This window comes from Typopeltis vanoorti, chromosome 20 (assembly GCF_054136105.1).
Source record: "Typopeltis vanoorti isolate ZY-2024b chromosome 20, IOZ_Tvanoo_1.0, whole genome shotgun sequence".
Classification (NCBI taxonomy): domain Eukaryota; kingdom Metazoa; phylum Arthropoda; class Arachnida; order Uropygi; family Thelyphonidae; genus Typopeltis; species Typopeltis vanoorti.
Window position 1 is genome coordinate 29,529,265 of NC_143568.1, and position 27,382 is coordinate 29,556,646.

A 27,382-nucleotide genomic window follows, 5' to 3' on the forward strand; every position below is an offset into this window, starting at 1 on the left:
TAACAAGGATCTATAAAAAAAAATGTATCAAGAGAAAGTTTTTCAAAATGCTAAAATTATATGTGATAAATGGAACATTATACATAGCCCATATTTAGATTGTAAGATAGTAGTAGTAAGAATTGAAGTACAGGAAGGTGTTTTAATGGTTACATGCTCTCTCCACTCATATTCATTATCATCCATATGGATCACATTATGAAAGAAAGTGATATGAAACCTGAAATTAGGAGACATTAAACTTAGCTCTTTACTTTGTAAAAGATGTTGTACTTTAAAAAAAAAAAAATCCAGTGCAAGTCTCCAGAATTCTTTAATAATAGCTAAAAAATTAGATTTGAAGATCAGCTAAACTACCAAAATTAACAGGAACATAGACCACTTCAACTGCATTCTCAATGGAGAACCTATAGAGAAATAAAAGATTTCTGTTATATTTAGGTGTAATTTTTAGTAAAGATGACAAATTAAATATGGAAATAGACAACAGAATAAGCAAAGAAATTAGGCAAAACACTTAAACAGCAGTATAAAAGATAGTATTCAAACCAGTTTTAATTTATGCATATAAGAGTTGGATTAGATCCAGTTGATGACTAGAGACCATAAATATGAGTTCTGAGAAAAATTACAGGGAGGGAAGAAGAGATGACAACAATGCTGGAATCACATTAAAAATGAAAAAGTATTTTGGAAGGAGACTGACACTGGAATGTGGGAGAAGAACTAATCTAAGGTGGTGTATACAACACCTTAAATTAGTTCTCCCACATTCTTGATATCGATGTAGACATTGATATCAAGCAGGATCTGGCAGATGTTCAGTTGTTTGCTAATGATACAAAGAAAGACAGGCCAATCAATAATGATATGCAGCACTTACAGAATGACTTCAATAGGCCAGAACAACCATAAATAATACATTTTTATTCACTTCTATTCATGGGCTGTACTGTTCAATGTGCTACCCTTCCTGGTATACCACAAACTGCATCCTTTGCATAGTGTGTTCAACGGCAGAATGCAGCTAGTCAGGACTGATGTTGCACACATGCTGCGTTATGCTGTTGTTTAGTGCCAGCAAGTTATCCGCATGCCTAAATGTTCTCTAAGAACCTTCTGTATAGATCGACTGATGTGCGGAGTAGTCATTTTCATGTAGGACTACATCCTACATGAAAATGACTGAATCCATGCACAGGCACTGCTGTAGCACAACAAAATTGTTTATCATATCATGATACCTCTTTGCAGTAACGGAGCAGATCGCAGGACCCAACTGGAAAATGTCCTCAAAGAAGAATGGTCCAATGATAAATGAAGCTGTAATAAACCTACACCAGAGAGTAATTTTGTGAATGAAAAGGAATTTTTTGGATTGCATGCGGGTTTTGCATAGCCCATACCTGGCAATTGTGGGTATTCACAGCTCTGTTCAGGTGAAACTGAGCCTCATCCCACTACAAAATCATCCATTGCCATTCAGCATCCAACTCCACTTGAACAAAGAATGTTAAAAGTGAATGTCAATTGACATTCAAAGTACTGCAGGTGCAATTCCTGTGTCAGTGTTATCTTGAATGGGTAGAAATGCAGAATCTTCCATAGAATTTTCCAGACTGTGTAAGGCACATCCATGTGTCTTGGTATAGCAAGGTGCACTGCAGGAACAAACTGTTATTCAAGGCCTTCTTCACAATGGCAGTAGCAACTTCATACACTCATGAACTGACTGGTTTGTGACTTCTGCCAGGTCTAACTCGCAACAATCCTTTTTTTTCAAAACGATTCATCAGAAAGCAAATGGAGAGAGTGGTCCTCCTCAACATTTGTTCTGCCAATGAGGTCTTGCAATGCTGTGGAGTGCAGCAATACCATTGCAATTGTTTAAGTAGTACAGTTTCACGAGCTAAACACGATGGGGCAAGGTTAGTGCTATCACTGTGGATGGTATTAGCAACCAGAATGAAGGAAAAACTCCTGTGTCCATGTTTGTACACCCTCCCGGCACCCGCTATGCACATTCCATGCATTTGGTGTTTATAATGTCCCCTGATGGTGAATTTTGGAAATCCCCACCCCAGATATCGCTTTCACATGATGCACAATGTATTCCTGCAAAGGAATACTCTGTGCATCATCTACACCAATGCCATCTACCACTCACCACCACCACTGGTATTTTCACAGACAGTCAAAAATATCCATGGCCATGGCAGGATTCGAACCCACAGCCTTTTGGCTGGAGAACAGATAATGCTAACCACTCAGCCAACCAGGCAAGCAATCATGCCTCTTTTTCAGCCATTTTCTGAGTTAATCAATTTTTGATGCAGGTAAGTAGAGATTTTGTTTTTTTCCCTCACCCAGGAGGGAAGGTTTTTAGTTCAGCAACTTCTAAAACTCAACTTGTGGAATACACGCATAATTATATACTTGTTATAAATTAAAGATGTCAAGGAACTATATTCTTGGTTTAATCCTTTATCCAAGTGTAAACTATAAATTAAAGATGCCAAGGAATATATGAGTTGCCCAGTCATGAAGTTACTTCATGTGCAAACTTTGTTTGCTTACACTTGGACAAAGGATTAAACCAAGAATATAATTCCTTGGCATCTTTAATTTATAGTATAACCAAGTGGAAAAACTTTCAAACATCTATCTCTAATCCAGAGTATTTAAGTAATAAAGTGCGACACATTTTGGCTACTCGTATATGGAAATGTGACTTCTGCATTACTTCAACTTTGGTATCTCAAGATTGTGAAAACTTTTTAGAACTTCCAGGGTAACAAATGGCAATGCTGTAGCCAATGAAGTTTTAACTGAGGCTCGGCTACTGCCGTTACCCAGCCATGACTAGAGCTTTTTAGCTCTAGTCATGGCCAGGTAACGGCAATAACACTCCATCCACACAGATTTTCTTCATTCAGATGACGGGATAAAGAGTCAAGGACTCAGTCCATCACCCAGTTCTTTTAAGTTTTAAGAACTTTGGTATCTCCTTTCAACCTTTCCTATGATGCATGTCAGTAAGGATATGTGCTTTGCATTATGGGACACTAAGGCAAGTGATGTGAAGTTATTACCCTCCATATGTGAGTTGCCCAATCGTGAAGTTATTTCACGCACAAACTGCTTGTTTTCACTTGGATAAAGAATTAAATCAAGAATTCTTTAGCATCTTTATTTATAGTATAATCAAGTGTGTGTGGGGGAGAAATATATATATATATATATATATATATACACACACACACACACACACACACAATAGTTAAGAATAGGGAACACAAAATGGCAGCAGTTGTCAGCCATGTTCTCATATTGAATGAGAACATGGCTTTAGTCTATTTGCATGCCAGTGACATGTATTTATCTTTACCAATGATCAAAACAGAAACTAGCTGCCAGCTGATTTCCAATAAATTAACAGTGAAGGAGTTGCTTAATCCCTTTCAGAAAAAATCAGTACTAGATGATTTATCTATTGAAAAATTACAAAAACTAAGATTTGCTTTTCTAAAGGCACAATTTGTTTTGCTCAGTAATGTGATGAAAATTATACATGTACAACTGGAATTAGGAATATCCAAGAATTAAGAACTCCTGTTACCTTTCCATTTTTTTGAAAGATTAATACTTTTTGTCTCAACAAGGCCAACCACTAACTCTGAAGTCATCAATGCCAATCAATCCATATCCAGTATCGTTGCGTGTGAAAGCATAAAAGTCAACCTAAGAAGAGAAAAATAATGAGTATTAAAGTAAAAAATAATGAGTATCATCATCATACAGTTCATTGATTTGTCATCACCAGAATTTAACTTTGAAATGATAAGCCTCAAAGAGCATGTCTCATTGCATAGGACATTCAATGAATCTAGCAAGGAAAAAGATTTGCCAAAACATACTAAAATAGTAATTATTAATTTTTATGGCTATTTTGTCTATTTTTCTTTAGGAGTACCCCTTTTATGATGTCATTGGCTTTTTACTTAATTTTTTGGGCATAACTGATGTTTTAAAGACAGATACATGAAGAATATAAGGAAGGAATAATTTTGGACATACTTTTGTAGGATGTTCCTGGTTGTCTTCTTATTGAGTGACATCTGGCATGTGGTGATAAACATTTATATTACTGCTGAAGTATGACTGAAAGGAGAGGGGGGGGTTGGAAATGTGGAGATAGATGTTGGAGAATTGCAGGTGAGACAAACGGTATGTGAATTTAAAACCAAGGTTTCAAAGGGTGGGCTGTGAATTCCTTGGGAAGAAGGTAAAAGATAGAAATTTTTTGGGAAAGGAGAAGGACAGATATGAAACAAGGTTTATTTAGAGGAGTACCATGGAAAATATTCCAGAAATAATATCTATGCTAAAATTGTTTTCTACACTAGTGGCCAAAATTGTGGAAACCTTTTGGAAAAAGTGTATTTTTGAGGTTTGATGACTCATAACACCACTTTTTTTTTGGTGTAATACCATAAAATTATATATCGATGAAAAGATAATTTAATCAAGAATGTAATGCAACAAAGTTTGTTCAATTATCTGTATTCTATGAAAAGTTATAGCCAAATAACCAGAAAAAAGAAGCACAACTTGCTTAGGTTGATATGAAGTAGTAGCTTTCTTTCATTTGAATGCAGCCAATGAGCACGAGTGTTTAGAGAGCAAATCAGGTGTCATCTTGTTCTGGCAATGAGCCAACAAGGTTACAGTAGGATTCAGCTATTGATGTCATGTATTGGAGCTGAGAGGAGGACATTTGTCAGTGTGTTATGTGATTGCTATCAAGTTGGTTGGTTTTTTTTTTGTGTTCTTTCATTTAGTGAGCTTGTAAAACGTAATAAAATTAAAGAAATGGCACAAAGAGTTGACTGGTCACCCAGAAAGTGATGTAAAATAGTACTATTAAGTGAACAAGGCTACATTTATGAAGAAATTAGAAGAAACATTGGTAGAAACTTAACCAAAGGTGGCATTTCTAAATTTTTGAAGAGGTATAAGGACACTCAGTCACTACAAAACCAGACTGGTAAAGGCAGGAAAAGGTGCACAACAGCAAGTGATGATAGATGAATTGAGAGACTGTGCTTATGTGACAGAAGAAAATCATCTCTGTGTATACAAGATACAATGGCACAATACACTGTGAAGTTGAGTGCAAGGACTGTTCGGTGCCAAAAAAGAGCCATTTTTATCTCTCAAACAAAGGTTGAAAAGATTAAACTGGGCTAAAACCCATGTTAATTGGACAGCGGAACAATGGGACAGTGTTATTTGAAGTGATAAGACCAAAATCTCCCTGTTTGGTACTGATGGCATAAAATATTTAAGGAGAAGAATCGGAGAAGATTTGCATCCTGATTGCATTACACTGTAGGTGTAATGCAATCAGGATGCAAAACCCACTTAGTGTTATGATCTGGGGGTTGTATGACATCAAAAGGTGTGGGCAGGATTTGCATGATTAATGGGAATAAAAATGCCCCAAAATACATAAATGAAATACTTGAGCCCAAACTGAAGCCTTCCGCACGTGATCTTTTCCAAGACAATGAAGCATTTATATTTCAACAGGATTCAGCTCCATTCATGTTGCTGCTGTATGCAAAAAGTGGCCTCAAGATAATCATATTCCACTACTGGAATGGCCTGGGAATAGCCCAGACCTTATCTGGGGTCAAATACACTAACCTAGCCCAATTGAAAATCTATGAAGCCGACTAAAGAAACTTGTTAGTCAGAAGCAACCCACCAATAAAACCCAATTAATAGAAGCAATAATTCAATCTTGGTTTCACATTATAACAGCTGCAGAACTAAAAAACTTGGTTCACTCCATGGGAAGGCTTAATTAACACTAAAGGTTACCCAACTAAGTATTAGCTCATTATGTGTTTCACTTTTCTTCTTTATAACTGCTGTTATAATAAAAAATCCTTCATAAAAGTTATTGCATTACATTCTTGATTAAATTATCTTTCCATTGATATATAATTTTATGGTATTACATCAAAAAAAAGTGGTGTTATGAGCCATCAAACCTCAAAGATACACTTTTTCCAAGAGGTTTCCACAATTTTGGCCACTGGTGTAGTGTAAATCATTTGAGGCATTCTAATGTACTTTGGCAAGTACTTTTTTGTCAGCTGACCAAATCAACTGCAAATCAGTAACATTACACAAAATAACTTGCTATCAAAAGGCAAGTATAATACAGGGTGATTCAAAAAGATGGACTCAATTTTGTAAGTCTATATATCAAACATAGAACTAGTGACAAATATGATGTAAAGTATATTTGATTATACTCGTAATAAAATTTATAGATGTTCAATTAAATCTTCATTCGAGGAAGAAGCCAGTTTTCAAACATGTCCAGATATGTTACCCCAGTAACGGTCTCTTCAACATAAAAGAAAGGTCTATAAACATTTGTTCTCGATAAGGTGCAAAACACATTAACTTTCGGAGAGATCCTCTCATGTTGCAATGTTTCACGGTGATTTTGTAGCCCCCATATGAGAACATTGTGTCGGTTTACTTTCCCGCTTAGGTGAACCATCGCCTTGTCACTGAAAATTAAACATGGTAGAAAAGTGTAATCTTCCATGTTTTGGAGCATACGATTACAAAATTTGACATGCTTTACCTTGTCATTTGCGCAAAGAGCGTGAACCAGCTGTAGGCAGTATGTCTGAACAGTAAACAGTGCTTCAACACATGCCAGACAGTTGGTTGCGGTATTGCAAGTTCTCTGCTCGCTCTACAGGTTGACTTGCTTGGGCTATGCTCAAAAGTCTGTTGAATTCTCATGTTCCCTTCCAATACACGTGGTCTACTTGAGTTTTTTCCCTTACACAGACAACCTGTTTACTCAAATTGATAATTCCAATGACAAATGCTTTTCCTTGTTGGAGGTTTAATGTTGAAATGATGATGAAATGTACGCTGCACTACAGTCGCCGACTCGGTTTTAATGAGCTAACGAACGCAGAAAATTTTGTGCTGCATAGTAGCCATTTTGCTCCTGACACTGCTGCACAGCTGTGCGCTAGGCAAATGCTCTAGCAGTAGTATTTCAAACTTTAGGACCTCCTCTTTCAAATGTTATGTATATCATTCACATGCTGTATAGTTAAGGAAATATAGCTGTAGGAAATTGAGTCAATCTTTTTTGAATCACCCTATACTTGCCTTCTGATATCAATATATAATATGGTCTATAATATCTTCTGTATCGCTCTAACAAATATTTAGCTTGTGCTGTTGTAAACTCTTTTAATATTCTGCATTATTGCTGTCTGTGTTTTTTTTTTTCAACTTTCCAACTTACTGGATTGGTTAACATTATACATTTTGTCATGACAATGGTATCAAAATGACACTAAATTATCTAGTAAATGATTTCACTTTCACACAGCAAATACAAGAATAATAATTAAGAGTTAGTAGTTTTATTAAATAAAATCATGTACTAAGTGAGTAAGTAATAATTTAACTCTGACCACGTAGCAATGTGATTAATACAAACTATAGTGAGTATCCTCTCCCTTCTCTTTGGCTGCTTTGCTGGTCCTCTAGGCAGTGTACAGTCCAATGCATGTACTAAGTGAGTAAGTAATAATTTAAAAATAATATTCTGACCATGTAAAGATGTGATTAATACAAACTAGCGAGTAGCCTCTCCCTTCTCTTTGGCTGCTTTACTGGCCCTCCAAGCAGTGCTGGTAGATGGCTAGGAAGGAAAAATTGGCCTTTCAGGAACATATGCCTCACGAATAAGCCAATTTCTGGCTTATGGATTAAATCCAAATTAAACCCTACGGATTAAATCTCCTCAGCCACATACATTTATGTTAAAATAAGTCTCAGGAAAGTAATATATTTTGGAGAAACCTAAATTGCAAAAACCTTTAATAGGTCCTGCTTTGATTCTGAACATACTTTCCACTCCTCTAGCATGCACTCCATAAGTTTCTGATAATGTGTCAAGCACTTTGTACCATTCTTCCTTCACAATCATCACAATACTATTATTGGATGCATTGGTCTGTCTGACACCTGGCATACCAGTTTGTCCCATAGATGTTCTGTTAGGTTTGTATCTAGACACTCTGCATGCCAGTCAAATATTTTTCACATAATTTTCAATTATGTGAAAAATAATTAAAAAATAATTAAAAAACATGTGATAGTGCACTGGCATGTTAATAGAAGGGGTCTGTTTTATAAAATTTCTGCAATGCAGAGAGATGTGCATTGAATAGTGTTGTATGTCCATTCCTATTCATCCCTCTAGGCACTACAACCAACCAACCAAAGGTCTGAATCCTTAGAAGAAAGAGCTCCTGACCATTACACTTTCATCACCAAACTTCACAGTGAGAATGATGCATAAGGCATTTGCCTAACTCACACTTGTCCATCCAGTCTGAAAAATAATCTAATATGCTATAATTCCCACATTGAACTGCCATGATTTCCATACCACTCTCTCTCAAGCATCTTTTGTTGTTAGATTCTTCTATCTTATTATGTGTTTCTTGGCTGTGGTGGCTCCCCTCACATTTCATAAGCTATAATGTTGCCTACAATTCATTTTGAGTAGTTCAGGTTATTTGGAATTACAGCTGAAGCAGCTAAGGCTTTGAGGCTAGTTGTATTATGTCAGTAAAGTGTGTGTGTTTTCTCTGGCTAGTTTGTCTGTTTTGCAGGATGAAAAAACAGAGTTTATGGGAGGAAAACCTACTACTTCTGAACCAGCGAATTAAACTTCAGATGAAGGGGAAAAAATAAACAACAACTTACGAGGGGAGGGATTGAAAAGTCCTGATAAACACCTAGAAGAAAAATTATATTAATGCAACTGATAACTACAAGACAGAACATATCTTAAAAGATGTTTCATCAAATTGTAATAATTTTTCTTTTTCTTTTAGGATATATAAGAAGACATGCTAGAGGTTTTGAAGAAATTCTAAGTTTTTAGCCTCACCCCATAATTATTTGCAACCTACATGGATTTGAACCTAGATACTTACAGCCAAATTAATTTTTGATGGTGCAGTATCTTCTTCATCTTCTGGAACTTTCAATCAGGTGTACTACTGATGATGTTTTTTGGTTGGAAATATCTGGGTTTGAGTACAATCCCCCCCCCCATTAATATGGGCTTTTCAAATGAATGCTTAGCTGGTCTCATACAGAAGTAGCAGAGTTTCCCCTATTGGAAGCTTCAGTTTTTCTTTCTACAAAACAGGCAAACCAGCTAGAGAACACATGCAGTTAACAGATTTAATATACCAGTGAACCATAGCCTTAATTACTTTGACTATTCTAAACAACAGTAGCACTCAGGTATTGGCTAGCTCAGGAGACTATTCAATTTCAGGAAAATGAAAACAGTCCAATAAATGATTAAACCCACTTCTGCTGGCCTGCTGTCATTGTTCCCATGCAAAAGTGCCAAAGAGGTAAGTCTATCTTATCTGAGGACTGCATTTTGCCAATTTTTATGTTTTGCAAGGAATAAAAGACCGTGGTTTACTTCCAGGAATATTCATAAATGCTTTTATAAATATTCCTTGCCTTCTAGATAGGATTAAACCGATCTTTCCAACTAAAAAAGCATATACCATTCTTTCAAGTGTGCTAACCACTTGCAGTATTCCTAATGTATATGTGCTCATAGGCTCATACTGCTTTTATGTAATTCTCCTTTTGTTAGCATGGCACAAATGGAATTTATATTCATTAGTTCAAAGACCTTTTTCCTCTCTAATTTTCAAATGACTAGTTTTTGTATTCTGCCTATTGTAGGTACAGTTTGTTGGTACTGATAGATTTCATGGTAGATGCCCCCACAGTGGCGTAGCTAGAGCTGTTGCCGCCTGGGGCGGTCCCTGAGTTTGTCACCCCTCTCAATACACACCAAAAATACTACAAAAAGTAAAAACGATGTATAGGGAAATAAATTAAATTCTAATAGAAAGGGGGATGGAAAATCCCTTTATGTTTTTATAGCCGGGTATGAAACTCAGATCGAAATCCATAGTTTCATGCCTAAAAACTATCAGCGGGTCCAAGTGTAAATGATCACTTGGGTAGTACAACACCAGGGCAACTCCATGCAAAGGTGGAGCAAGCTCTGTCACTAACTTTAATATTCTCTCATAATGTAAAACCCAGCTCCTAAGAGATGTATAAAAACATAAAGGGATTTTCCATCCCCCTTTCTATTAACATATTCGCCGGTAAAATAGCCTTTCGGCTTATTAACTTAGAAATTAAATTCTATTTATTTCCCTATAAATAAATTAAATTTTACTTCAAAAAAATAAACTATGTTTATTTTTGAAGTAAAACTTTAATTTCAACATTCTAAAATGTCATTTTTCTTGCTTTTCTGTTAGCAAAATCGTCTATGATATTGGCGAAGTCTATTTCACAGTAATGTAGGTAATTCTTAATCAATTTTATTTAGAAAAGCTTCTCTCACAACTAGCAAAACTTACAGCAATTGTAAGGAAAATTCGCAGTGGTATTACAATATTTGGAACAGATCTCGAGACTGTATTTTAGAATTAACTGCAAAAGTTCAAAAAGGTTCAAAGTGCCATCCAGGGTGGACTGCCCCCTCTGCACCCCCCCCTAGCTACGCCACTGCCCCACCATCCTCTTCAAGCTTTGCCATTAAAGCAGGAGTGCCTGAGGGGCTCTGTTCTATTAACGCCCTACCTACTCTCAATCACCACTAATCCTATCTAGTTTTCCTCATAAAAACAGTACGCTCCATTCATTCTCCTCTTTTGACAAGCCATATAGTTTTCAGACATCCCAAGCTTCAAGATCATCTGTGACCAATGCTTTAAACACTGATCTCCATACCATCTTTCAGTGAGGCAAGGATAACATGGTCACAATGCATTCCTGCCTTTTTTTTCTCCCAAAAGGGATCTCAGCTTATCTTCTCTTACCCTCAGTAATACACATCCCAGACAAGATCAGAGCTCCCTTTCTCCTGGGATTAACATTTATACCACTCTCTCCTTGTATAAATACATCACATCAACTTTCCTCTGCTTCTGAAAACAGGTAGAACAATCCCCAACTTTTCCACTCAAGATGCTATTTTATATCCAATCAGCTAATAACATATACAAATCCTGAATTCCAAGGATAATGCCTATTCTTAGAATACTAATCACATTTAGGGTGGTAGACTTAAAACTTCCTTAAAAGTTCTTGATGCTATCTAGAGGAAAGCAATTCAGCTCATAGATGACCCTTCCCTCACAGATTCACTTCAACTTCTATCTCACAGGCACACTATTTCAGTTCTGTGTCTCTTCTGCAGTCACTTCCATAGTGTCACTGCTCCAGTGAAACTGGCAAACATCATTCCTCTGTTTTCGGTTGGGTCTATTAAAACAAGAGCAGTAGCTGTCCAACATCCCATTTTGGTACAACTGCAAACACATCAAACATTCATCACCTCTTTCTCATTTATTCCACCTACTTTTGTCCTATAGAACATTCTTTGTTATAATGTGTTTCCCAACAACTACAACCTCCAGCTCTTCAAGAAAAATGTCCAAAGATTTCTTCTTTCTTAATCCTTACCTCCACCCCACACAAAGCACTAATGTGTGTACCTCTTGTGTATGTGGAAATTAAAAAAGAAAAAAAACATGCATAGACAATAATAAAAACTGCCCATACAACAGACAGAATAATACCAAAACTAGCATATGAAAACTGGTAAAAAAAGTTCTATGTTCAGGTTTATTATGTTGCTTGTTTACTCATTATCATAATTTTGGGGATGAGATGACCATGTAGATGATATGATTAAGTAAAATAATTTCATTTCACTTAATTACATCATCTACACATACCAGCCACTGAATTAGAAACCTTGTGTAGATGTACATAAACATACTTACACAGCATATATGCAAAATACTTGGACACATGTTCTAGGCAACTATTTAACAATGCTGCTAGTCAGTAATCCTCAATAGCATTTATCACAATGGGAAAAAACAAAGGATCTCTAGGAGTTTGATAAAGGTATTATTGTGGGTGTCCATTTGGCTGGAGCCATGATTTTGAAAACAGCAGAGCTGACTGGTTTCTCAAAAGGTGAGATAATCAGTGGAAAAATAAGCCAGATTGCTTGTCTAAGAGGCATAACTGTGGTCCTAAGACAGTCTGAAATTTTTTGCACTCTGAGATTGCCACTGTCAAAGAAGGCTTGTATGGACAAACAGAACTTTATGTGTAGCAATTGACCGAAGCATTTAATGAAGGCTGCTCCTGATCCATATCTCACCAAACTATGTGCAGGGAATTCAAAAGAATTTGTATTGGCAGTTGCACGGCTATATAGAAACCACTGATTTCTACGAAGAACAGGAAAGTTCGTCTACAGTGATGTCAGGAACACTGTAACTGGACACTGGAAGATTGGAAAAAAACTTGTGGTCCAATGAGTCATGGTACACCTTGTTCTGTACTGACAATAGGCAGAGAGGATTTGGTGGGAGTCCCATGAAGCAATGAAACCAACTTGCCTTGTAAACAAAACTCAAGGCTCTGGAGGCGGTGTTATGGTGTGGGACATGTTCTGTTAGTACGGAATGAGTTCCCTGATATTGCTGGATGGTCGGGCATCCTCCAAGGAATATCTGAACATTGTTGATCAAGTCCATCCTGCAATATTGACTTTTTATTCAGCAGGTGATGATTGTTTCATGGACAACAATGCTATTGTCCATCATGTAAGAATTGTTCAGCAAACATAACAGCAACTTCCACCATCTTCCCTGGTCACCAAAAAGCCTGGATCTGAACACCGTTAGAAATGTATGGGACATATTAATAAAACAGATCAGGGAGCATAGTCCACTTCCATCAAAAATGAGCCAGTTAAAGGACTATCTGGTGAATGGCTGGCATGTTGTAGACAATGGTGCAATCGGGTGTAGAATCTATGCCAAACTGCATATATATATATATATATATATATATATATATGCTGTAATTTGGACTAAAGGAGGTCCAGCATGGTATTAAATAAAAGTTCCTAATTCAGTGGCCAGCATATGTAGATAATACAGCAGAACTTACAAAACTATATAGTTTTAAAAATTCATTTGCTAAGTTTTAACTCCTATTTAACTCTAGATGCACAATTCATTTTTTCCCCACCAATATCATCCCAAAACAATACAGTTAGCATTTGACTTATGATAGGGTTTCATTTTGATGATCCTGTTGCAAGTCTACAAGCACAGATTACTATTCAGAATAAATTTTCTTTCATTTTCTGAATTACTATTCAGAGTAATCAGAGCCAGAGATTACTATGCATCATAAGGATAATGCCTGAATGTTAAAATGTGCGGGTCTGTTTTATAGTATTTTAAACTGATTTTACTGTTTATATAGTATAATAATACATGATGTACAAATTATAATATAAAATTACTGTATACAGTTGTTATACTGTAATAAATAATGAAACATGAGTGTAGGGTGCTTCTTTGCACCTACCAGTGTTAATTTTATATTTTGCACTTACCTGTGCTAGAAACATATGAAGCAGAGTAATTCTTCAAAGATGCTGCTTTTATTGGATGATTCATTGTAGTGGGGGGGGGGGATATGGGAGGCTAGGTCAATAGATTCTTTAACTTCAGGAATTCAGGCCTCTTTATTTTTTAATGTAGCTCCCACATCTCCACAAAAGGTTATTTTGCAAACCTATAATAGATTTGCAAATGTACCATGGGAGGACAAGGGATTTTTTAAAAAATATTTTTTGTTAATTTTATATTATTTATTTATTTTTTTACCTAGTCTGAAAACCTTGCTCTAGAAACCATACATGGAACTTTTTTTCAAGCCTCCAGTAAGTGGGAGAATGAAATTCACCTGCTATCTCAAGACAGTCACAAACTTCAATGCCCATGGGAGGATTAGAACCTGCAGTGTACAGGTTCAAATATACTAACCGTTCTGCCAACTAGTCTGGTATTTAAGTCCAACTTAGTTTGTACAGTCTGCCTTTTCTTTCCTGCATAAATTTTTCTGTAGCAAGCAACTGTAGCTGGCATCACTCTGTCTACTTTGCTAAATCTCTCCATGTTGGGGTTCATTTCCTCAAATAACAATTCAGTTTTTTTTTTGGTGCATGGGTGGGGGCTTGATTTTTGTTTTGCAGCTCCTTGAGGTCTCTTTTTGAAGTTTTTCATCTTCTACAGGTCTCATTATTGTTCTACATTTTCATTGTCAACCTTTATCTCAAAAATTATCTTTTCAGTATTCTAGGACTTTATAAAATCCTGTGAATGTATGAACATATGAACATTCCATTATGCACATGGATGTTTATAAAACCTATTCTGGATGAACTTGTGTAGCATGTCCAGAATAGGTATAATGCTTTTTTTTTTTTTTTCAAAAATATACAAAATTGATAAAAAAAATACTTAGATCATCAATGGTACTAAATACACTACTGGTCTTTGTGGGCAGGAGCAACATAAAAAATATTCATACACTCTGCTGTCGACTCACTCTATGCACCACTATATTCTTTGTTACTAAATAGCTTAAGGAAATTACAACGTACAATAGAATATACATTAAAATAAATTTTAATACACTTCCAATATTTCGGCAATGTCACGTTGCCATTATCATAGGAACTTAAATACAAGACACGTGCATGCAAGCACAACACACAGTAAATGAGGAACGAAGCAGGAAGCTATTCTTTCTCCTAAAAGTCCTGATGGTGCCCCCCAGCAGGTAATGTTGGTATTCTTAGCCAATTGGGCTGAAGGTCTTCTGATGTAAGTTTCCCAAATTTGGGGCAGTCTCATGCAACCAAATTTGTTGAGGTTTGGATTGTTTCTTAGGGCTGAGGCTGATTCCATGAATAGCCTTTCGTATTTGAATTTACTATGGTGTATTATCTTGACTTTCTTCCACCATATTCTATGGTGGGTATCCAGTGCATGGTCTGCAAGACCAGAGTGGCTGTATTGGTGAAAACGGATGTAATCCTTGTGTTCTGAAATTCTGATATTAGCTGTCCTGCCTGTTTTTGGCCAAAGTAAGACAGCTTACAACTGCAAGGGACTTGGTATACACCAGGTAGGTCTAGGGAGGGGGGATGGTTGGTCTTTAGTAGAGCAGATAAGGGATGCCAATTTTTTATTATAAGATCTGTAACAAGAAGTTAAGTCATGTTTTTTTAGGATTTTTGCAATTTTTTCCAAGGTGCCTCGGATATAGGGAATGGTGATGGATTTAGAGTAATCCTTGTTATGAAGGGGGAGGGGGGGGGTTGTGGTTTATTGGTTTCAATATTTTTTGGATTTTTTTGAGAGGGGTAGATTGGCTAAGAAAGTGTTGAGAATGTGGTTCAGTTCTGTGGTTAGGGCATTGGAACAGATAAGTTTAGCCCTGTTGTGTAGTGTCTTAATGACTCCATATTATTGTGAGGGGGGGGGATTGTTGGTGAATGTATCTGCCTGTATGGGTGGGTTTTCTATAAACTGAGAAAACCAAGGTTCCATCAGGCTGGCAGGTGACTAGTATGCCTAAGAAAGGAAGGCAGTTGTTTTTTTCTTCTTCCAGGATGAACTTGATTCTGCGGTGTTGGTTGTTTAAGTGTGTTAGGAAGGAGAGGAGCGTATCAGAGCCATGTGGCCAAATAGCGAACACATCATCAACATAGCGAAGCCATATGGTTGGTTTTTGTGGGTTTAAGGCTTTCTCTTCAAAAGTTTCCATATAAAAGTTGGCCAAGGGTGGGGAAGGAGAATTACATATTTCCTTCTCCACTGGCTAAGGAAATATGTAATTTCCTTAGCCAGTGGAGTGTGTTGCCAGTATAGTGTGTGAAGGCTTTGGCCAAATTTTTACCTAGTTTGTATGTGGGGGAATCAATGCCATCCACTATGGGACATAATGGCACATTTTCTTTATGTATTTTTGGGAGTCCATATATATATGGGGGGGGGTAAGAAATTAAAACCAAATGTAGTAAGAAACTAACAAATTGAAACCAAACTGTTTTAATTTGTTAGTGACTTCTACAGGCCAAGAAGTGACCTTCTTAAGGAGCCTGTGGAGTTTTCTAATTTATGGGTGGGTGGGATTGTACTCAACAGGTTGGTAAGTAGCCCGATCTAACAATAGAGCATTCAACTTACCTATGTAATCCTTTTGGTTAAGTAATACAGTGGCGTTTCCTAACACACTTAAACAACCAACACCCCAGAATCAAGTTCACCCTGGAAGAAGAAAAAAACAACTGCCTTCCTTTCTTAGAACACTAGTCACCTGCCAGCCTGATGGAACCTTGGTTTTCTCAGTTTATAGAAAACCCACCCATACAGGCAGATACATTCACCAACAATCACCCCCCCCCCCTCCCCTCACAACAATATGGAGTCATTAAGACACTACACAACATGGCTAAACTTATCTGTTCCAATGCCCTAACCACAGAACTGAACCACATTCTCAACTTTCTTAGCCAATGGTTACCCCTCCCAAATCCAAAAAATATTGAAACCAATAAACCACAACCTCCCCCCCCTGCCCCTTCACAAGGATTACTCTAAATCCATCACCATTCCCTATATCTCAAGCACCTCAGAAAAAATTACAAAAATCCTAAAAAAACATGACTTAACTTCTTGTTACAGATCTTATAATAAAAAATTGGCATCCCTTATCTGCTCCACTAAAGACCAACCATTCCCCCCTCCTAGACCTACCTGGTGTATACCAAGTCCCTTGCAGTTGTAAGCTGTCTTACTTTGGCCAAAAACAGGCAGGACAGCTAATATCAGAATTTCAGAACACAAGGATTACATCCGTTTTCACCAATACAGCCACTCTGGTCTTGCAGACCATGCACTGGATACCCACCATAGAATATGGTGGAAGAAAGTCAAGATAATACACCATAGTAAATTCAAATACGAAAGGCTATTCATGGAATCAGCCTCAGCCCTAAGAAACAATCCAAACCTCAACAAATTTGGTTGCATGAAACTGCCCCAAATTTGGGAAACCTACATCAGAAGACCTTCGGCCCAATCGGCCAAGAATACCAACATTACCTGCTAGGGAGCACCATCAGGACTTTTAGGAGAAAGAATAGCTTCCTGCTTCGTTCCTCATTTACTGTGTGTTGTGCTTGCATGCACGTGTCTTGTATTTAAGTTCCTGTGATAATGGCAACGTGACGTTGCCGAAATATTGGAAGTGTATTAAAATTTATTTTAATGTATATTCTATTGTATGTTGTAATTTCCTTAAGCTATTTAGTAAGAATGTGTAACCAATGTCTAAGCCTTTCCACGAGAATTACATTCTTTGTACAATGCCAAATATTATAATCCTTCAAAACATCTGAGAATTTTCTCACTTTCAGTAGCAGCGACAGCCTAAACAAAAGTATTTCTTAAATAAATGGCCTGAAAGTAACAGTAACAGTTTGTTCCATGAATTGCAGGTGTGCAGTGGTATTCACTGAATGCATTAATAGGATGGCAGTCATAAGTACGAGTTATTGTAAGTCCTAAGACAAGGACTAACTATTTTTTCCACCTATTTTTCTGTTATAATTCCCAAAATGTTCTCTCATTACTAATGCTTATCCTTTCCCCACCACCCCCAATTGAGTTGATTCACAGGTACAAGGCAACACACCTGTGAATCCAATTAATTAGTAGTGATTGTACAAGGTGCACAGTCAATACTAATACAACTATTCATCAATGATATGCTCCTTAATTTAATACCATTTTGTTTTTGACCTTGTTTTTGATTTTTCCACCATCTGTGTGTAACTTTGGAACATGAATATCATCTTGGTTAGGTGGCTACCTGTTGTCTGATGTACTCTCTTTACCTTTTTATCTAGCATGTGAGGAACACTATTCCTATGTGTATGCAACTGCACGCACATGCTCTTCTTAAAGAGGCATGTGTGACTGTTCATTTTCTGTCAAGGTCTTTGAAGCCTTTGTGGTGCATTTGGAATAAAGATGTCCCCATTATACAAAAAGCAAGACTTAAATACCATAAGGTTGCAATGAGCATATTTTGTGGGCTTTTTTAACTAAAGGTGAATTGCCGAGTCTCAGATGAAGGTGGAAAATCCCCCCCACCACAAATGCGGTTGACAAGACACTATACTTGCATCACAGCTTTAACTGTGCCTTTCCGTTAATGCTAAACAATCTTGTAAAAGCCAAGTGATTTGTTTTCAGTATCTCTTTAAAGAATTAGCCATAATTAAAACTAATAATAAAATATTATTCATATGAAGACAGCATAAACCATATGTTTACACATGATGATATATACATCCACAACTATTGGTGGAATCTTGGTCGAATAAAGCATTAACGATGGTGGATCGCATGCTCGAAATGGGCACCTTGTCTTTCAAGACAGTTTTTGTAGCACGTGAAGGTTCTCTGTCATCTTGGAAAACAAGAATTGGGACATCTGCTGGACATATGTAATTTTATCCCTTCGTTCATCAAGGTTTGAAGGCAGGTCATGGTGAAATACCCATTTCTTCAACAAACACCAAACAAAGGCATCGAGTGATGTGAGATCAGGAGAATGTGAAGGGTACAGAAATTTTATGAACCTTGAAATGAGCTTCTCGGGGAAGAGTTCTGATAAATAAGCACTAAAACCACATGATGTGTGACAGTTGCTCAAATGGAATACCTGTGCATGAAATGGTATGTTTTTTTGCAGGAAACATCCTATGCAAATCCTGGTTGAATGGAACCATCACGTTCCTGATGTAGCGCTCGCTATTCAAGGTCACGGTTACACCACCCTCTTTAATGAAGTAGGGCCCAATTCCATGGCTAAAAACCGCACACTATGAGGTGATCTTCTTGCTGCGAAGAGGTTTCTCTTGGACAAATTCAGGTCTTGAGAAACCAAGAAACCTGTAGGTTCATCTGTTTACATGACTGCTTAGATGGAAATATGCTTTGTCTGAAAACCAGACATTATGGAGGAAGGACAGATCTTTATAAACATTGGCTAGCATGCATGCATAGTATTCTCATAAAGCATAATCCATTGTTATTAAACACTGACTCACCTGAATAACGTACAAAAAGCACCTAATTCCTTAAATATTCTCTGTAATGACTGCCTCGCTATCCCAAGTTTTACCACTGTTCACCATCGACTACATTTCGGAGAACTGTAACCCTTGTTCCATCACACGCCCACAACTCTCCTCGTTTGTAGTCTCCTCGAATACCCTTTGCAATGCAGCAGAACACTTCCAGTATGTCAGAATCTCTCAATTAAGGCAATGATGGCACTATTGCTTGGAGCACACTTAAAGAAACAACAAAAATATTGCTCACAAACTTGGACCATTTGCTCTGCTAACTCTGTATGAATAAAAATAATGCTCAACAATAAACATCTTTTCTTCCAAGGTCAACATCATTGTTACAGCTAAATGTAATGGCGTAGACTCTATGTGTGCTCTTCTATTAATGTGCATTTGACGAAATGCACATTAATAACAGCATATCTCATGACAAGTATACCGAAGGGGGTCAAAGTTCAGTACTGTTTATGCACCATACTGTACTTTGGAGAGTATTACTCAATGTAGCATATACACACTACATACACACCACAAACAAATGAATGCATTCATAAAAAATTTTGGTGGTGGTAGTCACATTCTACTTCTATGAATGCCGAACAGTAGTTTAAAAAAATCAAAACTGAAAAAAAAAAAAAAAAAAAAAAAAAAAAAAAAAGGAATGCAAAGATAGTAAGTAATTATGAGTTTATCATTGTGAAAATACATGAAAGATTTCTTACTCTCAGTACGTCATCTTCAAGATTAAGGTTGATTTCAACATTCTGCCATCTAAGTGAGTGAGTTTTGTGCCACAATACTGGCTTGATATATTTAGGGTCTACTTGAATTACTAGAAGGTCAGTTGATCCGGCTCCATAGAAAAATATCTTCACAGAGAGGCATCCTATTCTGGGCATTTGGACATTAATAAGTGGTGAGAACAAAATGGCAACTTCATTCTGTGCATCTCTTGCTAAAGTAATCATGAATGTCCCTGTAATGAAAAATTTTGATTAATGAGCTGCTGTTTGTATATTTTAATTTATATAATTTAATCAAAATGCTGTGTTTGCATGAAGAGAAAACTTTTCTATAAATCTGTTTGTTGAATAGTGCAACTCTTTCTGAGAGAGAGAGAGTTGGTTGGTTGGACTATTATGGCGAAAGTAATTGAAGCTGTGATGAAAACTGTGTGTAATTTCTGTGGTTAGGTTTTCTGTTTTGCATAGGAATATTCCTGCAAGATATCATGCTACCATGATCACAGTGAATAACTAAAAGCACAACTGACCAAACTATGAAAATCTGATTATATCAGAACAAAAAGATTAGGTATCACTATTATACTATACAACCAATACTAGTGTCTTTAAGAGTTTGGAAATAGACACAGAATTACTTGGAGATAATATTTTTCAAAACACATTAATTAATTTTTGTGCTAATAGAATTAAAAGTATTAAATATTTATTAAAATAATATTAAAATTAACTAAATAAATGTATATGGCATAGGGGAGAAATTAGTTAATAGACTAAATCAGTTGTATACAAGAGTGTTCAAACCAATTTTAACTTGAGGATCTGAGAGTTGGTAAAACCTTAAAAAAAGCTTTATATGTACTAAAAATTAATTAAATTAAAAGAAAAGGTACTAAAAAAATTATTTTTCTGATGAACTATCCTTATCATACATTAGCAATGCATCATGAAAAAGAGCCCAAGTATTCACATTAGTCAACATCAGAACAGCCTTCTAACCATTTAACACCATGGAAAGTTTCTTATGTTCCTCTAAGACAAGATTCCATATTGTTGTGGAAAGGTGTACGTAGGTCAAATTGAGAGAAGTTTCGAAATTCTCAAAAATGAGCATGCAAGCGATGTTATAAACAAAAGGAAGAAAAATGCAGACTCAGTGCAAATCTCCAAAGAATGTCACATGGTAAAGTGACAAGCATTCTCTATGCCTTACTTAGAAGAAAATTACTTTGACATTGTTCAAGGATTCTTCCGAGGTCATTAGCTTAAAAGGCACACTATATAGAAACCAAGGACCAGTGATGCACCCAGAGGAGAGGCCTTGCCCCCCACCCACCTCCAAAGAAAAAAGAAAAAAAAAAAACACTAGAAAATTTTCAAAAATCTTTTTCTAATTAAAATTCATTTTTTTATTTATGTTGTGTCATCTTCTATTTCTATACTATTTATGAATTAGCAATCATTGCAGATGCTCAGTCATAGGTTGTAGTGCAATGCGTAGTGTGTATTCTCAAATCATCTACTCACCCCCCCCCCCCCAAGATTAAATCCCGAGTGTGCTACTGCCAAGGACTGATCCATCATGACATTTAATTACGTATAATATGCAAGACCTCTTCCATGTCGGCAATTACATACAGAGTTATTTAAAATTAAAACCTGGTTATTTATTAAGTTAATGGAAATCTACTCATTATGAATTACCTAAAAATAAAGTAGTTGATGAAAGACTAGAGACAATACTCATGAGACTTCTGAAAAAAGACTGTGAGGGATATCAAAATGTAGAAGGTTTAAAGTGCCTTAGAAGATCAAATATAAGCTCTAATAATATTGGGACCCTGACTGATAACAGACTAATTGGGAAAAAAGCTGTTGATAGGAAGCCAGTAATAATGTAACCTATTCATGTAGTATCACCATCAAGACCATCGCCAGATTAGATCGTGTCCTAAGGCAAACAATTAAATATCACCCCTGATGGATTATAAGAAAAAATATAAGAAAATCTCCAATCTTCTTCTTCTTGGCTTCCCGTATTAGGCAATTGTTTGCCTGCAACCAGGGCTGTGTCAACCCGAGGGTGCACTGCACCCAGGTGGCAACATTGATAGGGTGGCATTTTATGTAGCTAATATCTAATTTGGATTATACAATGCAGTATTAGGGGTGGCCGATAAAAGATTGCACCTGGGAGGCAAATACCCTTGGCGTGCCCCTGCCTATAACGTTTTCAAGGGTTTAAAAAGTCTTCTGCCCATTCTTCCTCTTGATCAATGTCCCTTCAGTTTATATTTCTAAGCAATATTTGGCCATCTGTCCTCATTTTTTCTATGTGGTTATTCCAGTTCTTTCTATAGTTTGTGATGTCTTCTGTTATGTTAATTATGGATAACTGTTTTTTTATTTCTTATCTTGTCTATTCTTTTATAGCCTACAAGTGGTCTTAGGAACTTCATTTCTGCAGCTTCCACTTATCTTTTATCTCATTCTCCCAAAGTCCAAGTTTCACTGCCATATTTCAGAATTGGTTTGGCTATTATTTTACATATTTTATTTAGGTTGTTCTAGACATCTCTTTACTGAAGTGTCTATTCAAAGTTCCAATGACTGCTAGAAATTTTTGCTTTTTATATGCAATGTCAATTTCTCCATTGTATCTCTTATGTAATTTCCTTGATATTTAAATTTGTTCACTTGTTCTATTACTTTGTTGTGGATGACTAGTTTGCATCTTTTAATTTCTTTACCTTGAAATGCTATGATTTTGTTTTATTTATTGAGATTTTCATTTCACACTCTATTCTATTGAACAAAACCGCATGTACTGAACGATTACATAATAATATTAATTAAATGTTTGCTCTACGGGGATATCACATAATAAAACTGTTTAATAAGTTCTTCTAAATTTAAATTATAAGCTATGTCCGCCTCTATCAATATAGTTGCTAGACCAACCAGTCTTTCTTGAGTCATTGCTGTTCACAAATAATTTTTAATCAGTCAAGCTTGGAAAAACTTCTTTCTGCACTTGCTATGCTAACAGAAATTGTTAACAATACCTTCAGGACAGTGGTTATGTTGGGATAAATTTCTAGAAGATTTTGGTTAGGTCTATATGATAAAATTTGATAAGGACCACTTTTCTCCTGTATATTTTTGAGAGCATTTTTAATTCTTCAAATAAATCTACTGCATCTAGATCAGATGTTTTGCCAATGATCAAAATCCAAGTCTTTACAATGTTTTAATATTTCGTCTGAACTCCAGTTATGTAAATTATTTATATGATATAAAAATCCAAATAACCATTGAATGCAAATGTCTTTGTACCTTATTCGGTGACATAATAAAACTACAGTCATCTCTCGACTTACGTCCTCTCGAAAATACGTCCGTGATCCCATAAGGGAATAAATAACATTTTCAGCTATACTTTCAAAGAAGATGCAAGCAAGCATAAGGTAAAGCATGCACAGTGGCAACAGCACTTTCAGCGGCAACCTCTCTCGGCAGTCGGCACATGTCTTCAACAGTTCCTATGTTGATTTTGTGTTTGAGAAATGGGTTATTTGTGTATTTATCGTTAAATATTTCGCGATATTTTGTGCAACATGACCCCTACATGCACAATCAAAACACCTAGCGAAGAATCACAGAAAAAGAGGTGAGCAATTGATCTTGAAACGAGGTTGCAAGTTATAAAACAACAAGAAGCTGGTAAGCCCGTCAATGTGATCGCACATGACTTTGGATGGTCTCATTCTACAGTGACGACCATTTTGAAAAATAAGGATAAAATCGTAGAGACTGTGAAAGGATCTGTTTTCATTAAATCGACGATAGTGATGAAGCAACAACAGGTCTTATTGGTGATATGGAAAAGCTACTTGCATCATGGATAGAGGACCTGAACCAAAAGCACATACCCCTTAGCACTGTGTCCATAACCACGAAGGTACTAAGTCTTTTCAACATGTTGAAGGGGAAAGCAGAACCTGATTATGACCATGAATTCAACGCTTCTTCTGGTTGGTTCATGAGATTCAAGCAGTGTTTTGTGCTGCATAATGTGAAAATGTATGGCAATCTGCAAGTGCTGAGAAGGCTGCCAAGGAGTTTGTGGAAAAATTGGATAAAATTATTGCAGAGGAAAATTATTTGCCACAACAAATTGAGACGTTCTTGTTTCGGAAAAAAATGCCAGAGCAGACATTCATCCACAAAAAGCTAAAATCTATAGTTTCAAAGCTCTTAATGCCCGTATTATAATTCTGTTATGGGTAATGTTGCTGGATATAAACTGAATCCATTTGTTGGCACAGTGAGAATCCACGAATCTTCAAAAACATTAGGAAGCATACTCCCAGTTCATTATTGGAGCAATAAGTCGTGGATGACTCAAAAATTGTTTACGGATGCCTTAATCAACTGTTATGAGAGCGAAATAAAAAGCTATTGTGTGAAAGAAAATGTAGACTTTAAAATTTTATTAATTCTAGATAATGCTCCAGGTCATCCATCTTATACATCTTATAGTAGTGATCTCCACCAAGCTCAAGGTCATGTTTCTCCCACCCTTCATTGATCCAACCGATGGATCAGGGAGTTCTTGCAGTGTTTAAGGCTTGTTATCTATGGAGAACTTTTTTTCAAAAGCCATTTCTGCTACTGAAGGAAATCACCAGACTCTCATTGAATTCTGAAAAACATTCAATATTTATCATGCTATTAAAAGTATTGCTGTGGTTTGGGATGAAGCGACCTCTCAATGTATGACTGGCATATTGAAAAAGATATTAAAATGTTTGTGCATGATTCTGGAAGTTTGTAATAGTGGGCTTAGCAAACAGTGGCGGGCAATGAAAATTTTAAGTAGGAGTGCTGCATGTACAAAATTAAAAAAAAAAAAAAAATATTTTTTTTGTAATCAGTAACCAATTTATTAATAAATAAATTTACATATTAAAAAATTGTTTTATTAAAAATATTTCGCCCTCGCCATGAACAAACACCAATAATAAAAGTTTCGTATCTCACAGAAATAACGTGCACAAGCACATGATACACTGCCTAAACGAGCAGTGTCGGAATTACTTGTAAGGTGCAATGACAAGCGTAAATTAATATCAGCGAGTCTAGCTGCAATTGGCATGATAATTCTCACATTTGTTTTGTGTAACGATAATTGAAAAAATATAATTCTTTTCATATTTTCAGCAGTGACACTCGTCATAATTCAGCCTTGTATCTATAATAAATAAATAATTATATGTTATTTTAACAAAATAAAATAAGATTTACAAAAAAATTCACCCTCACCACGAACACGCATGAATAATAAAAGTTTCATATCTCACAGAAATAATGTGCGCAAGCATACGATACACTGCCCAAACAAGCAGTGTCGGAATCACTTGTAACGTGCAATGAGAAGTACAAACGAATATCAGCGAGGCTAGCTGCAACGTGATAATTCTGACATTGCATTAGATCGCAGTGCATTTGTTTTGTAATCTAAAGCGTTAATCGAACAATTCCAATTATTAACTATTCAATGTTGAAGCATAAGCTGTAACCTTTAACATGTTGTACTGCATTTATATAATGTTGTAAGCATTGTTATTATTTATAAACACAAACAAAATTTAATTTTTTCATTGTTTCCTTGGGGTGCTGCAGTGTCACAGTGCTTTATGTACAAGCCGCCACTGCTAGCAAACAAACTGAATCTCGAAGTGAACAATGATGATATAGTTCACCTCATAGAAAGTTCCCCTGAAGAGTTGACCAATGAAGAATTGGTCGAACTGGAGGAACAATTGTTGCAGAAGAGGAAAAACGAAGAGGTAATTAAACAATTTACAGTCAAGGATCTTGCAGAAATGTTCTTTGCAGTTAGTTAGCGATGTTCTCAAAATGGCTGAAGACATGAACCCCAATGTTGAATGCTACTAATAATAGAAATGAAAGTACATGATGCATTTGCTTGATATGAACAAATTTATGATGAAAAGAAGAGGAATAAACAAAGCACATTGGACATTTTCATCAAAAAAACAACGGTTACACCAGAAGAGCCACAGCATTATCGTTCACACAGGGAAGGTAATGAAGATGTGATTGTGAAGGAAGATTTGGGTGATTATTCTCCTGTTTTATAGTGGCAGTAACACACAGTACAGTTTTATAATAAGGTTTAAAAATTAAAATGACAATATGCTTATTACAGTTAAGTCCTAACAGCTATAACTCTGTTGATTTAATGTATCGACTTATGTCCTGCCAGATGGAATGGAACCCGGACATAAGTCGAGGGATGACTGTACTTGCTTTTCGTGTATCTAGGGAAGTGGTGGCTCATGGCTTGAAATTGTTGGGGGAAGGGGGTGCTGCAACTTTCGAAATGGTAAAAATTAAACATGAAAAAATATTGTTTATTATAGATAAAATTATACAGTTTAGTATAATTCAAAATTACTTAAAAATAAAATCCATTCCTTTAATTGTAATTAAAGGAATCTATCCCTTGGTGACAGATATCAGGAATTTGATTATGATTACTCCTCAATTGAAGCCCACAGTTCATTGTGAAACTGCATTTCACCATCAACCACATAATATTGTTAATTGTATTTATTCTCTGGTCTATTAGCCTGTATTTTCTGTGTGAGGAAAAAACGTGAGTTTCTTTAGATATGAACTTGCTACTTCTTCATACGACGTCAGCTAAGAAATCTGCTGCTTGAAAAAAAAAAGTAGAGAATTTTCTACATTACATGACCTTTTTTCTTTTTATTCTCCTCCCAGTTGATGTGATGTGATGTTGTTATAGTTGGGATTGAATATTAAAATTCCCATCATGCTGACAATAAATATAAAGCTTTTAAGCATATGTTCTGGTATACTACAAAGTCTGTGGGGAAGTTGAGACTGAGTGGATATAAGTGATAAGCAGTGATAAAGGTGATTGGGCAAAGGCAGATGTGGTGGAGAAATCACAACCAAGAAATGGCTTCAATAGGACTGTTTAAAGACCTATAAATGAACTGCTGTGTTTATTTACAAATGCCAGACGTATCAGTAATAAGGGAGAGGAAATGGTTTCACTGATTGACTTTATTTGTCCCAAAATCGTTGGAATAAGTGAAACATGGTTGAATGAAGATAATATCCTAACAGGAATAGAAATGGAAGGATACAGTATTTTTCGCAAAGATAAAAAGGAGAAGAAAGGAGGGAGAGAGAGAGAGAGAGAGGGTAGTGCTGCTGATAATAACAGGAAATTGTGTCCACATAAGGCAGACATGAAAGAGTCAAATTCTGGCAATGGTTATGAGGCAGTGTGGTGTAAAGTGGACGTTGACAGGGAGATATTTTTAATTGGATGTTGCTGTAGGCCAGGGAATGTGGAGGGTGGTGATGAAGAAAT

The 27,382-nt window shown here is 36.2% G+C and overlaps 1 protein-coding gene across 4 annotated transcripts in view; it reads right to left on the reverse strand.

Annotated features, from left to right (window-relative positions):
* Positions 1-297: 297 nt before the first annotated feature.
* Positions 298-27,382, reverse strand: part of LOC150095320 (uncharacterized) — a 55,931-nt gene continuing 28,846 nt past the window's right edge. For all 4 annotated transcript variants that reach the window (XM_090410542.1, XM_090410544.1, XM_090410545.1 and 1 more), the window contains exons 3-5: positions 19,927-20,180; positions 3,620-3,741; positions 298-407 (exon numbers count right to left, since the gene is read on the reverse strand). In XM_090410542.1, coding sequence (XP_090266668.1) covers positions 3,655-3,741; positions 19,927-20,180 — 341 coding nt within the window. In that variant the 3' untranslated portion in view covers positions 298-407; positions 3,620-3,654. The remainder of the gene's footprint in view (positions 408-3,619; positions 3,742-19,926; positions 20,181-27,382) is intronic.